The sequence below is a fragment of the Quercus robur genome, chromosome 8 (genome assembly GCF_932294415.1).
Source record: "Quercus robur chromosome 8, dhQueRobu3.1, whole genome shotgun sequence".
Lineage (NCBI taxonomy): Eukaryota > Viridiplantae > Streptophyta > Magnoliopsida > Fagales > Fagaceae > Quercus > Quercus robur.
This window is the reverse complement of record NC_065541.1, coordinates 50784536-50798682: the sequence shown is the minus strand read 5'-3', so window position 1 is coordinate 50798682 and position 14147 is coordinate 50784536. Positions and strand designations below refer to the sequence as shown.

The following is a 14147-nucleotide window of genomic DNA, read 5'->3' as shown; positions in this document are numbered from 1 at the left end:
CCTTATAAAATAATCAAATTCTTAAATGGGAAAAAAAAAAAAAAATCATACACATGGCATATAACAATGTGGTGCATAAAATAGAACACTAAAACATAGAAGATCTCTAGTCAGTCAGTGAATGTATTAATGTTGATTGCCATCTGAACATTGCTGAAATCTCATGGTCAGGCATATTGTGACTAAAAGTACTAGATTCAAGGAAAAGAATTGGTTAAAGATGACAAATGCGAAAAAGGAATCGTAAACTTGATTGCAGCTCTTGATTACTCCGTTTAAGATGTAATTTTTGTGACAGAGCTAAGCTTTTAATATTCACAACAAATTCATGTAATGGCACCAAATCTGCCCTTTTAATAAGGCTACCATCATGGAGTCGGCAATTTTTTCTGATCCAGCATTTTACTTCAGACATTTTTCTTTCGAGTCATGAAATCAATAACCAGAAAATTTATTTGGTATGCTACCCAATGCGAAATCAAGCATAATTATGAGAAATTTTGTTTTGAATATGGGCCAAAAGGGTACCTAATGAACAACTGTATCTCACACACTCATACTACAAGAAAATAAGTACAATAAGCTGAAATTATTCTTTTGCAACTAGTACAACAGTTCTTATTAAGCTTTAACCAGTCTTATCTGCAGAATTTCCTCAAGAAGAATCATCCTTATTTCTCATGATTGATGCCTTTTGGTACCTCAATTTCTCAATCTCCTTTCCCAGGAAATCCAAAGTCGTGTCTGTAACATGGTTTGGCAAGCAGCCTGCATCCAGCATCATTTTTAAAAATTTATATGCATCCTTCAATCGACCTGCCTTACTATGAACTTCAATAAGTGTGTTAAAAGTAACAACATCGGGATTTATTCCACTAGTCCTCATCTGCTCAAAGAGCTTGTTTACTTCATCAATCCGGCGGGCCTTCCCAAGCGCATTAATCAGGGTGTTGTACATAACTATGTCAAGATAACCACCATCCTTAACTAGCTTATCCAGAACAGCACTAGCTAGATCTGCTCTTCTCATCTTCCCCAAGCCTTGTATTATCACATTGTATGTCGCTATGTCTGCCGGGCAAACCTTCTCGCCCATTTCATTGAGGACACCCCATGCCTCATTAAAATATCCCTTCTTGACAAATGAACTCATAATAGAATTGTAAGTGTAGCTCACAGGGTTGACACCCATATTACTGAAAATTTCAAACAACTTGCAGGCTAAGCTCAACTTTCCCTTGGCCAGGAATATAGACAAGAAAGTATTGACCATGTCAATATCAAACGAGCCCATCCCTTTGGGCTGAACTCGTTGGCCCCTAGATGGTGAATATGGTTGAGAGGAATGATCAGCAGACTTCATTTGACTGGCTAATTGATCCATATAAGGGGAAGATGACCACTGATCAATGTCACTGGATGAAGTCTCTTCATCACTAATTCCAGGGTCATCTGAAACAAAGTTTGCATCCACCACATTGTCTGCAGAACTTATTAAATCCATAATCTCACCAAAGTCACCTTTAGTTTGGAACATTGGTGTATAATCCTTCCTCTTGCTCTGTGGATTTTTCATCAAAGCCTCCATATCGGTCTTCCATTTAAGAACATTAGGAACCAGATTACCATCCCTAATGTGCTTCATAAGTCTCTCTGTCCAATCCCACCGCCCATGCTTATGAAGCCCTATCAAAAGCGACGTAATAGTAACTAAATCAACAACAAATCCTCTGCCTTCCATTTCTTCCACCAATTTCAGTGCTTCCTCAAGCAGACCCTCCCTACAAAGTTGCAACACAACAATACTGTAAGTAACACCATCCACAAACTGACCCTTCTTCTTCAAGTCACAAAACAGAGTGTAACCAGCCTCAGCCCTCCCATTCCTAAACAACCCATCAATCAAAATATTATACGTCCAACACGAGGCTCGTACCCCATCTTGAACCATTTTCTCAAACAGTTGGCAGGCATCCGTGACATTCCTCGCCTTGAACATCCCATCAAGCAGTGAACTATACACAACAGTATCCGGGATAAACCCGTTATACTGCATCTCATTAAAAATCCTGGTGGCATCATCAATTCGATAAGATTTACAGCACCCTTGAATCATTATTCGATATGTAAACTTATCGGGCTCATGACCAGACCCTTTCAATTCCTCCCAAACAATCAGTGCATCCTTCACCTTCCCAACCAAGCACAGCACATGAATCAAACTATTGTAAGTGCACAAGTCTGGACCCAGTGATGTTTTATCCTTCATTTCTTTGAATAGGCCTAAAGAGGTAACCAAATCACCCCAACACCCAAATGCATGAATGCATATATTGTAACCCCAAGTATCAAACTCGAACCCATTCTTGTCCCTAAGTTTATCAAACACTTGTTTGAATTCCACTCTCATGTTTGCTTTCCTAAGAGTGACTAACAATTCGTTACAGGCAATAGAGCTAGGGACCGAAGAAGCTGAAGCTTCGAGAAGCTTAAAGAAGATTGACAAAGCCAAACCCAGTTGGTTTTTCCTAAGCAGAGCCACGAGAACGGTGTTATACATGTGGGGATCGAAAATCGTGGTACCTAGCTCAACTTCAAGCTCTTCCATTTGGTCCAAAATCTGAAGAGCGAAGTCGATCTTACCGGAGCGAATAAAGGCGTCGAGCAAGAACTTGAAAGTGGCGGAGTCAGCAACGACGCCGTCTTGCTTCATGGAGAGCAACAGAGTGGGGATGTGGTGGTGTTCATTACCGAGACAAGCGATGCGGAGAATGTGAGAGTAAGCGCATGCGGAGTGTTTGTAAAAATGTCTGAGAGAAGAGGAGCACCAAATGAAGAAGTCGATTTTGTTGGAAGGGTGGAGAGAATTGGAGTGGAGGATTTGGAGGAGGAGAGATTGGGTGAGAGGAATGGAGGAAGGGTCGAGGTTGCGAGTGCCGGACTCCGAGATGGTTTTGGTGAGAGAGGCAATGAGGAGAAGGTCTCCCATTTTAGATAGGCTGTTTGTTGTTGGCGGTGGTGGGGTTTTGGTGAGGAGAAATTTTCCATGGCGCATTGCTGGGTCGTGCTTTGCATTGCGAAAGTGTTAAAGAAAAATTTTGATCTTCAGCCGAACCGAAATTATGCTAAGGCCTAGGTAGAAGAACCAGATGAACCAAGCGCGCCAGTTTTTTTTTTTTTTTTTTTTTTAATACTTTTTAGTCCTTATATTTTGGTCATATTTGTAACGTGGTCCTCAAATTTACACCGTTTTCATTTTGATGCAGGCTATCATTTTTTTTTTTTTTTTTTTTTCCATTTTGGTCCTTATATTTTCATTTTACCACTTTATCCGTTTGGATACAGCTTATTTTGCTAAAAACTAAAAATACTGTAACAAAATAATTTTTAAATGTGTAAATAGTACTGTAAAACCTATTTTTAATATTTTTTCCTGAATAAAGTGGTTGTGGGTTTCATGAATAGTGCATGGGTAGAAAAGTCAAAAATCACGGCTAAAAAAAAAAAAAAAAAGGAAATACGCAGGATAATTCCTATCCAAACAAACACTTAGGACACGTTTGGTAGACTGTAATAGGCATTTTAATGTAATAGTTATTCATTTTAAAGAATACCTATTCATAAGGAATAACTATTCCTCTCTAAAAAGGTTGTAATAGCTATTCCTTAGTAGATATAATAATTTCCAACACTAATATATTTCCAAATAAATCAACTTTCCATATCCACATAGCAATTATGGAAATAAAAAAATCATTAAAAAAAACTCATCTCTCTAAAATTTAAAATATATTATTTTCTAGAAAATATAATTGTATGAATGAGATATTTCCTAAAATAAATCATAAGTTTTATTCAAATGTTACAACTCACAACCAAACTAATGAATATGTTTAGTTATTCCATTACAACATATTTTATTCCTGGTAATAAAAATTATCATTCATATTGTAATCCACATTCAGTGTACCAAACGTACCCTTAGTCCCTAAACCAATTAACATATGACATTTAAGTTCTTATCGTCACTCAATTAACTGAAAAAACTGACATGACAAACAGAGTTTATTGTTGATACACTAAAGGCTGACATGGCCAATAAAATTAGATTTAAAAATGCTACATCAACATAAAATAGTAATTAAAAAAGACACATAAGCATTCACACAACCTTTTATTTTTTTAAATTAATTTATCAATTTAAACAAAATGAAAAATGAAAAAAATAAAATAAAATTAGAACCAAGAATACAGACACTAACCCCACAAACCTAGACACAGCACAGGCCGCCACAAATAACACAAAGCTCAAAGAAACCTTAGCCCGGGTCCAAAAATCCGGCGATACGAAATCCGAAGAGTCCGAAACGAGAAAGAATCGGACGACGCCGAGAAAGAGCTCAAGAGGGTAAGTAGGGGAATGGGGATAGGGTGAGAAGACGAGTGAGAGAGAAGCATAGAAGAGGAGCTGTGAGAGGTGGAATGTGAAGAAAGTGAGGAGTGAAATGAGTGATGGAGCAAAAGAGAGTAATGGGTTTTTACTAGTGGAAGTGGTGGTGGGTCCGATCTACCACCACAAGGGTCCGATCTGCCACCGCCACTACAAGGTTCGAAGACATCGCTGAGAAGATATTGTATTCCATCAATTGATTGTTATTTGATCGAACGGATCTAGAAGCTTCTCTTCGAAATTGAATTCTTGTTAGTGTTTGGGTTTGTGTTTATTTTTTTGTGTTTGGTTGACAAGAAAGATCAATTGCCGGGTTTGTGTTTTTGTGTTTGGTTGACAAGAAAGAGCAAGAAAATCCTAGAAAATTTGGGTGTGTGATTCTTATATTTAAACCTGGGTTTGTGTTCATTGTGTTCTTGTTGAAGATAAGCCCAGATCTTAATTTATGTATTGAATTTTAATTCTATTGTTTTCTTTTTTTAATTTGTTGAATTTGATTGATTAATTTTTTTTTAAAAAAAAAAATTAGATGCATTCACGCCTAATTTTGGGTTCTAATTTTGTTTCGTTTTGTTTTGTTTTATTTTTTTATTATTTTTTTTCATTTTGTTTAAATTGATAAATTAATTAAAAAAAAAATTTAAAGGTTGTGTGGATGCTGATATGTCTTTTTTAATTACTATTTTATGCTGACATGGCATTTTAAAATATTATTTTATTGGCCATATTAGTCTCTGATGTACTAAAAGTAAACTTTGTTTGCCACATCAGCCTTTTCAGTTAGTTGGGTAACGGTAAGGATTTAAATGTTACGTGTCAATTAGTTTAGGTACTAAAAATGGTAAAATGAAAATGTAAGGACCAAAATGGAAAAAAGTCAAAATATAGAGACCAAAAGTGTATTTATGCCTTTTTTTTCTTTTTTCTTTTTGGTAATTGCAGGCTATCATTTGACTTATGGAAAATACCTGCTAAATTTGTGTTTCTATTAGTAAGATGACAACATGATCAAAATAACAAGAAGTTTAAAAATTTATGTAACTTGAGGATTAAATTGAAAATTTGGCCAAAATATAGGAACTCAAATGACGTGGGTGTAGTGTTGATTGGATTATTTTTCACTAAGTGTTAGTGATAGACCCATGAATAAGTGAGTACATCTAATTAAAACTTGACACACGTGAAAGTTGTAACGTGGCAAACTATATAAGAATTCTTTTTTTTAGCCTATACTTCATGGCATTGGGTTTGGATGGAGAGGCATAGCATCATCTCCCTCACAACATACTATAACTCAATAAAAATCCTAATTTCTACTTTTAATATTTCATTTTAAGCAAAATACATTTTTTCGTCCCTATATTTAGAGTTTATTTTCAATTTGATCCCCAAGTAGCATTTAATTTAGTTCTTACATTTTTGAACTTACAGTTAATTTAGTCCATATGGTCATCTCACTTATGAAATGACTACTTGACAGACGGTCTACATTGCTGTAGCCTTGCCTAATATTAAAAGATTAAATACAGTATTGACTTGTCTAAATTTTATTGGTAGTATCGATGCTTAGATGGCAAAAAGGTCACATCAAAATTTTAAAAATATTTTTCTTCTTTCTTTACCAATTTACATTCTTTTTTTCACTTATAATCTCTCTTCATAATCAAAAGAAACCCTAGCTACACATTATCATTCATTTTATGGTCTACTAAGTGCAATATATATAACATGCTGGTTTTTTTCAAAAGGATCCTTATTTGTCCATAATTGCAAGGAGTCCACCTTTTGTGAAAAAGATTATACATATATTGAATACATGAATACATGAGATATTAATTGGGATGACTTTTTTGTTTTAGCTTACTTATTTATAAAGTAAGTTATGTAAAAGTAAAGGATATATTTGGTAACTAATTTTTCCTTTTATTTTCTGTTTTCAAAAACAATTTTCTATTTTTGAGACTAAAAACTTGTTTGGCAACCCAAAATAGACATAAAACAAAAATTATTCTCAAAACTCAATTTGTAAAGGAAACTAAAAACATGCAAAAGGCTATTTTCAATTTCTAATATTCAAAAGTCAATGAAAAAATGCATTTAATTTAAAGAATCTGTCTCATATAATGAGTTAGCATTAGAGTTCAAATCCTAGTAACAACATATTTTAGTATTTTTTTTTCCTTCAAAATACTATTTTATTTAATTTCAACTAACCAAACATGTTTTTGATTTCAAAAATACTAGAAAATTGTTTTTTGTTTATATTCCCCAAAACCAGTTTTTGAAAATAAAAAATAAAAACTGTTACCAAATATGACCTAAGTTTTGTATTGGGAAAAAAATTGTACCCAACAAGTGGGTTATAGTTAACTCATTATGTTGTAAAGTGTAGTGTCTCTTGACCTCATGAAAAAGACCAACCAACATGGGATAGAGGCCACATATTTCAAATCCACTAGTCGCAGACCCGCGCATTGCGTGTGATAATTTTTTAGACAAAATACTATTTTAGTCCCTAGACTTTATAAAGAGTTTTTTTTAAATAAAAATTTTTTTTTTTTCATAATCTTGTCTATAATGTTTTTTACCATTATCATATATTTATTGGTTGATGATTTGGATAACATAGAAATTAAATAAGAGGAAGAACTATTCATTAGATCTTTTTAAGTCATGGTGTATGAAGATTATGATTATATATATATATATATATATATAAAAGGTTAAATGAAATGTCAAAAAATGAGATTATAAAATTTTCCAACTTTATTTCTAATATAATTTCTAAATTACTGAAGAACATCTCATTTTTAGTTATGATAAGAAATATAATTTCTCTAGTTAGAATTTGATTAGTTTTAAGTTTAAGTTTTGTATTATATTATTTTTTATTGTCGATTATTGATTTAATTAAGTGAATGTAATGGTTGATTTTATTGCACTACAAAGTTTTCAATGTCCATTATATAATCATCTTTATTTTATTTCTTACTCCTCTTGACCACCTTTTTATAATTGTGACTGACAAAAACTATAAAGATGTTAACCTACAACTATCATAATGATAAAAAAAAAACAAAACCCATTGTACAAAATTTAATATTTAAATAAATAAAAAAGCAGCACCTAGTGTTGCATTCAAGTCTTAAAGGTGTAATTTTTGATGTGTATACCTGAAGTGAATCATCGAATATTCAGTTTTTTGATTTTTTGAAACCGTAAAAGACATGAAGAACAAAAGGAGGAGACAGGAAATTAACTTTGGGGGGGGGGGGGGGGACATAAAATTAGTCGACTAACAATTTTCACTATAAAATCTAAAATAGTAATGTACATACAATTTAATAATCAATATACAAGTTAAGTAGTTTATAATTCAATATATGCTACAAAATGTGTATCTAATTAAAATTAAACAATAATGAGACAAAATTGACAAAAAATTTAATATCTTTAATCAACTATGAAATGGGCAAAGTATAATGACTAAGATTAAAAAAAAATTAAAAAAAAAATAAAAAAACTAATAATTTAAAAATAATCATTCAAATTTCAATGAATAAAAATCATCTAATAAAATACAAGTACAACCAAATACATGTTATATTATTTTTATCTATAAGTTAAAAATTTTTTCTTTGAAGGTTATCTATAAATTAATTAAATGATAAATAGAAGTAAATTTTAATTAGGTACATTTATAAATTATAATGTCATATGATATGTTGATTAATATAAAAACAAAAAAATATATGAAAAAAGAAAAAGAAAAAAAAAGGATACCTCTGTACGGTTGTACCTAGGAAAGTGGGAATGCTTGAATATGCTTCACAATCAAAGGACCTACATGGCTACAGCAAACACAATTGCTTTTGTAGAAAAAATTTTAACCATACACGTGGGTGGTTGTCTCTAGTTTGCTGCAATATTTATTCACTGTTCACACAGAATAGATGCTTTGCTACGCTTTACATTGTAAATGATAAAACATAGAGGAAAGTAAAACAGGAAAAGAAAGAAAAAGAAGAAGGCAGAGTTGAGCTGTTGAGAGAATGAGAGCTAAGGCGCCATGCCAGAGATAGAAGCAGTCAGACAAGAAAGCGAGAGAGAGAGAGGGAGAGGGAGGGAGAGTTACCTGTGTATAAAAATGTCTGCAACTGTTAGGTGGTTGTCTCTAGTTTGTTGAAATATTTATTCACTATTCCCAAAGAATAGAAGCTTTGTTACACTTTACATTGTAAATGACGAAACATAGAGGAAAGTAAAACAGGAAAAGAAAGAAAAAGAAGAAGGCAAGTTGAGCTATTGAGAGAATAAGAGCTGAGGTGCCATGCCAGAGATAGAAGCAGTCAGACAAGAAAGCGAGAGAGAGAGAGAGAGAGAGAGTTACCTGTGTAGAAAAATGCCTGCAACTGTGTGCTGATGCGGCGCCTCCAGTCTTCAATTTTACTACTGCTGTGGGGCAATTAAGCCCTAGAAGTGTTAAAATAGTTGTGCATCTCAAAATTCTAAATGTCTAATTATTTATTTATCATTAATTAGATTAGAAAGCCAAAGGTCTGAAGTTTTGAAACTGTCTTTGGAAGAATTGGCGTTGGCAAGCTGAAGGGCTTACAGTTTTGAAACCATGAAACACAGGTAGAGGAAAAGGAGGGGAGCAGAAAGGATTGCCGTTAAAGAGTAAAGACTATTCGGATTGGGTTTGGGCTTTATGAATTGGTGGACGTACAGCATTAACGTGAGGATTTTCATTTTAGCAGTATTTTAAAATTTAGGAAAAGTAATTTAAAATTATAGGAAAAATTAAGAAAAAAAGAATGATAATAAGATGACTACTGATGTGGCTCAATGTGTGCATAGTAACATTAAATGCTACGTTTCAATTTTTAGTAATATATATATATATATATATTTAGAAAAAGTATTTTAAAATTATAGGAAAAATTAAGAAAAAAATAATGATAATGAGATGACTGCTGATGTTGCTTAACGTGAGCATAACAACATTAAATACTACTTTTAGTAATATATCGATTTATTTCTATCTATAAACGTACCCAACAGATTAAATAAGCAAAGTAAACTAAAATTAAGCTAAAAGCACCCGTCCAATCTAGCATTAGCATATGCACCCAAATAGGAGTTTCAAAAAAAGTTACATTATTTAGTTGCCTGAATTCCGTGAAAAGTTGTGTGTTTGCTACACCAGAAAAGAAACGCAGCATGTTTGGAATAATTTTTTTTTCTTTTTGAGACCAGCATGTTTGGAATAATGAAAAGTACTACATTGATACAAATAAGATAATAATCAAAACATACACAAGCATATATACTTGGACAACTATGATATTTTAATTGGATATGCCACCTTCAATCTCCACCCTTTACACCAAACCATCCCAACATCTTTATAGCATTAGGAATAAATCAATGCAATGAAATATTGACAAGTGATACAAATCCCAGAGAGTGCACACGTAGGGAACTGTAGAAAAAAGTTCAGTATAGTTTCTCCATATTTAATTAACGAATGTTTCATGTAGAACTTTATAGCTGCATTCACACACGCACAATATAACAATGGCATTTGCAATATGCAAACTTTACTGGCGTATATGAATAGAAAATTTCCTTGCATAACGAGTTATAGTCAGCAAGCATTCATTTAGCTTTTAACTAAGAATAGACATAATGTTCTCACGTATATTACACTGATAATGGCCAATTTATTTCCATTAAGTATTAGATTCCACTAATAAGAAAGGGATGCTAATTTGTCATGTCTGTCGGACTTTAATTTTATGATTCTTATTGCTTCTATGTATGATATGATTAACAACAAAGAAAATTTGAGTGGCACAGAGCTCTCCTGTTCTCATAATGGTTAGTATTTAAATGAAAAGTAGAGTATTGATAAAACTCTTGAGGTCATATAATGATGTGTATCGTATAGTTATCAGCTTAGCAACTTATGAAGTAATCTCACATATGCAAAAGTTAGTGGCAATAGAGGATTACAAAATTCTCTCAAGGGTCACAAAGTTCATTTCTAAAAAGGGGTTGATGTGTTGCAGATTCTTATTCATGTACATTCCCATTTTGGAGTGGTTTTGCCTATAAATCCAAGCACACAAATAGGCCTTATTATTGCATTGTGTTTCTAAGCAAGAAGGTAGAAGAGAGAGTAGGCTGTGCATCTAGTTAAGATGAACTGCTCTAGAGAATGGAAGCCTGTAGTTATCATGTTAGCTGTTAGTTTTGCACTGGCTGTGGTGAATTTGTTTCTTAAGAAGGTTCTTGATGAAGGAATGAACCAATTAATTATTGTTACATACAGACAGTCAATTGCTGCTATTTTCTTGGCGCCCATTGCCTACTTCTGGGAAAGGTAATAGCTTCTTAACGTTTCCATCTAAAGATTGTATTTATCAGCTAGGATATATTATATTCACTTGCATAATTTCATTCAGCTCAATGGTGAGTTGGTAACACATGTCAACTAAAACGTTTCACTTGAATCAAAATGCTCCCTTTTTTACCGTAATATGTATATATTAGAATTCTCTTATTCTTTTGGACAAGTTTAATGAAGAGGCTAAATATGGTAAGATTTCCTGCAGGAAAAGTAGACCAGAACTTACAGCTCGTATATTATTTCAATTTTTCTTAAGTGCTCTAATCGGGTTAGTAATGACATTCTACATTGATGGAGTTCTGCTAATTGTCCATTTGAATTATAACCATTATACTGTTGTTGAGAACCTCAGACAATTTCTGATGTTTTTTCAGAGTAACATTCACGCAATACTTCTTCCTTCTTGGACTCCAATACACATCTGCCACATTCGCCTGTGCTTTCTTGAACATGGTGCCTATTAACACATTTCTATTGGCACTTCCATTTGGGTAAGTAAAATAAATAAGACAATTTATTACTTTTATTGACTGAAGATACAATATTTTCATCTCTGGTTTGTAATTGCAGTCTAGAGAAAGTAAACTTGAAAAGCAAAGGAGGGAGGGCTAAGGTGTTAGGTACTCTGGTATGCGTCAGTGGTGCTTTGTTATTAACCCTTTACAAAGGAATGCCCTTAAGCAAAACTCATTCACAAGCCTCAACTCACATAACAAACCATGGCATGTTGATTCCAGCTACAAGAGAGAGGTGGGCCATTGGTTCGATATTTTTGGTTGCAGGCTCCCTTATGTGGTCTTCATGGTTCCTCATACAAGCAAGGATTGGCAAAAGATATTCATGCCAATATTCAAGCACAGCAATTTTGAACTTCTTTGGTGCCATTCAGTCATGCATCTTGAGTTTGATCATCAAGAGGAACCTGGCCATGTGGTTTTTGAAAGGTAGTTTAGAGATACTAAGTGTCGTGTATGCTGTAAGTACTCTCTTTAAGATTCAAATGTTGCAAAGCATACAATCAAAATGACTTGTCTTTTAATTTTGTAGAAACATTCTTTTCAAATTTCAAATTCATATCTCTTATTAGTTATTCTTTGAGTAATATTTAATCTAAACTTAGGATGCATACTCCATAAACCTAGTTCAATTTTGGATACAGGGGATGGTGGGATCAGGCTTGTGCTATGTGGCAATGTCATGGTGTCTCAAACAAAGAGGTCCAGTCTTCACATCAGCATTTACCCCCTTCATACAGATATTTGTGGCCATCTTTGATTTCTCTGTCTTGCATGAACAAATGTACCTTGGAAGGTTAACACTTTTGGCCACTTTTCATTAGTTTCTTGTTTATCAGATAATTAAACTGTCCTTGACTTAATTTTTTCATTGGTATTGACAGTATCTTGGGATCTATCCTAGTTATAAGTGGCATGTATGTTCTTTTATGGGGCAAAAGCAGTGAGGGAGCAGAATGTGCGAAGCAAGGCCAAGTAGCTGAAGAAGATCCAAAATGTAATCCAATGTTACCTGTCACAAATCAACCCAAAGGTGTCGTTGACCAGTTATGATTAGTTGTAATCTAATTCACCCACCTATAATTTGCAATCTCACCTGAGTGAGTATTTAACATCTTGTGCTACTGTAAACCATTCCGCTTAGTAATATGATTGAATGCTAAATGAGAACATTGTTGTGTTAGACAACTTTTTTGTACTGCAAGCAAGGACTATAGCCAACATTTAAAAAAAAAAGGAGAGGAAAAACTAATAAAAAAGAGGAATGGTTCCTTGTCTACCAATTATGTATCTCATTTGATATATTCAATATTAACCATTAAAATTGTAAATGTGTCTTCAACTCACGATTTTGGTTGTTTTTGCACTTTTGTACGTACATGTGTGCAAGTTGGTGATATTTGATACCATTTACTATAAACACGACAATTGAATGGTTATATAAATTCTTTTTTTTTTTTTTTTTTCCTAAATAATTAAGAAAGAGATGAGTAGATAAAGGTCTGACAGGCATAACTGCGTAAGCCCTAGGGCCTCGCGGCCCATGCCAAAACTCCCAAGGTAGCTTAAGCACATATATCTTTCTCAAAAAAAAAAAAAAAAAAAAAAAAAAAAAAAAAGGCCTAAGCACATATAAAGCCATCATCCAATTCCAATATGCAACTCTCATGTGGGATAAGTATATATAGCACTTGTTAAGTCAGTTGATTGATGTGAGATTTCTTAACAGTAAGATATGTGCCCAAATATACAATTTAGAGTATCAGTGGGGGTCGGGGGTATCATTTTGAATGGACGTAAGACGACAATTGAATGGTTATATAAATTCCTTTGTTTTTTTTGCTAAATAATTAAGAAAGAAAAGAGTAGATAAAGGTCTGATAGGCGTAACTGCGTAAGCCCTAGGGCCACACGGCTTATGGCAAAATTCCCAAGGTAGCTTAAGCACATATGTCTTTCTCAAAAAAAAAAAAAAAAAAAAAAAAGCCTAAGCACATATAAAGCCATCATCCAATTCCAATATGCGACTCTCATGTGGGATAAGTGTATATAGCACTTGTTAAGTCAGTCGATTGATGTGAGATTTCTTAACAAGGCTATCATTTTGAATGGACGTAAGACGACAATTGAATGGTTATATAAATTCCTTTTTTTTTTTTTTTGCTAAATAATTAAGAAAGAGAAGAGTAGATGAAGGTCTGATAAGCGTAACTGCGTAAGCCCTAGGGCCACGCGGCTCATGCCAAAACTTCCAAGGTAGCTTAAGCACATATATCTTTCTCAAAAAAAAGCCTAAGCACATATAAAGCCATCATCCAATTCCAATATGTGACTCTCATGTGGGATAAGTGTATGTAGCACTTGTTAAGTCAGTTGATTGATGTGAAATTTCTTAACAGTAAGATATGTACCTAAATATACAATTTAGAGTATTAGTGGGGGCCAGGGGTATCATTATGAACTTAGTCCAAGGCTTTGGAGAGTGGGCAAGTTGAGTACGAACTCAATCCAACGCTTTGCAGAGTGGGCAAGTTGAGTGGCTCTATGGTGCATGTGCATCTATTCTTTTTCATGAACAGGGAAGAAAATACACAACGAATACAAAGGTGATAGTCTGAATTTGGTTAGATGCGATGATATATATATAGTTGATTGATACGGTACATAGAGGACGTGGCCTTGCTCATTGCTATTCGAGAGAAGTGGAGGAATGTGGTTACTGTCGAAGGTTGTCTGCAGCAGTAGAGCCCACTAAGGCCAATAGTTG

At 33.7% G+C, this 14147-nt stretch overlaps 2 protein-coding genes across 3 annotated transcripts; one reads left to right on the top strand and one right to left on the bottom strand.

The window, feature by feature from the left end:
• Positions 1 to 244: 244 nt before the first annotated feature.
• Positions 245 to 3167, bottom strand: LOC126696886 (pentatricopeptide repeat-containing protein At4g01570). The gene has a single exon (XM_050393624.1). It carries the CDS (start codon positions 3053 to 3055, stop codon positions 656 to 658), a length of 2400 nt encoding a protein of 799 aa, XP_050249581.1. The 5' UTR covers positions 3056 to 3167; the 3' UTR covers positions 245 to 655.
• A 7266-nt stretch (positions 3168 to 10433) lies between these two features.
• Positions 10434 to 12497, top strand: LOC126696885 (WAT1-related protein At3g30340-like). Of its 2 annotated transcripts, XM_050393622.1 has the most exons (6): positions 10435 to 10838; positions 11071 to 11133; positions 11240 to 11356; positions 11436 to 11841; positions 12025 to 12176; positions 12265 to 12497. In XM_050393622.1, exons 1-6 carry the CDS (start codon positions 10657 to 10659, stop codon positions 12431 to 12433), a joined length of 1089 nt encoding a protein of 362 aa, XP_050249579.1. In that variant the 5' UTR covers positions 10435 to 10656; the 3' UTR covers positions 12434 to 12497. The 2 variants fall into 2 exon arrangements, with proteins under 2 accessions (XP_050249580.1, XP_050249579.1); XM_050393623.1 differs by lacking the exon at positions 11071 to 11133 and having other exon boundaries at positions 10434 to 10838.
• Positions 12498 to 14147: the final 1650 nt, after the last annotated feature.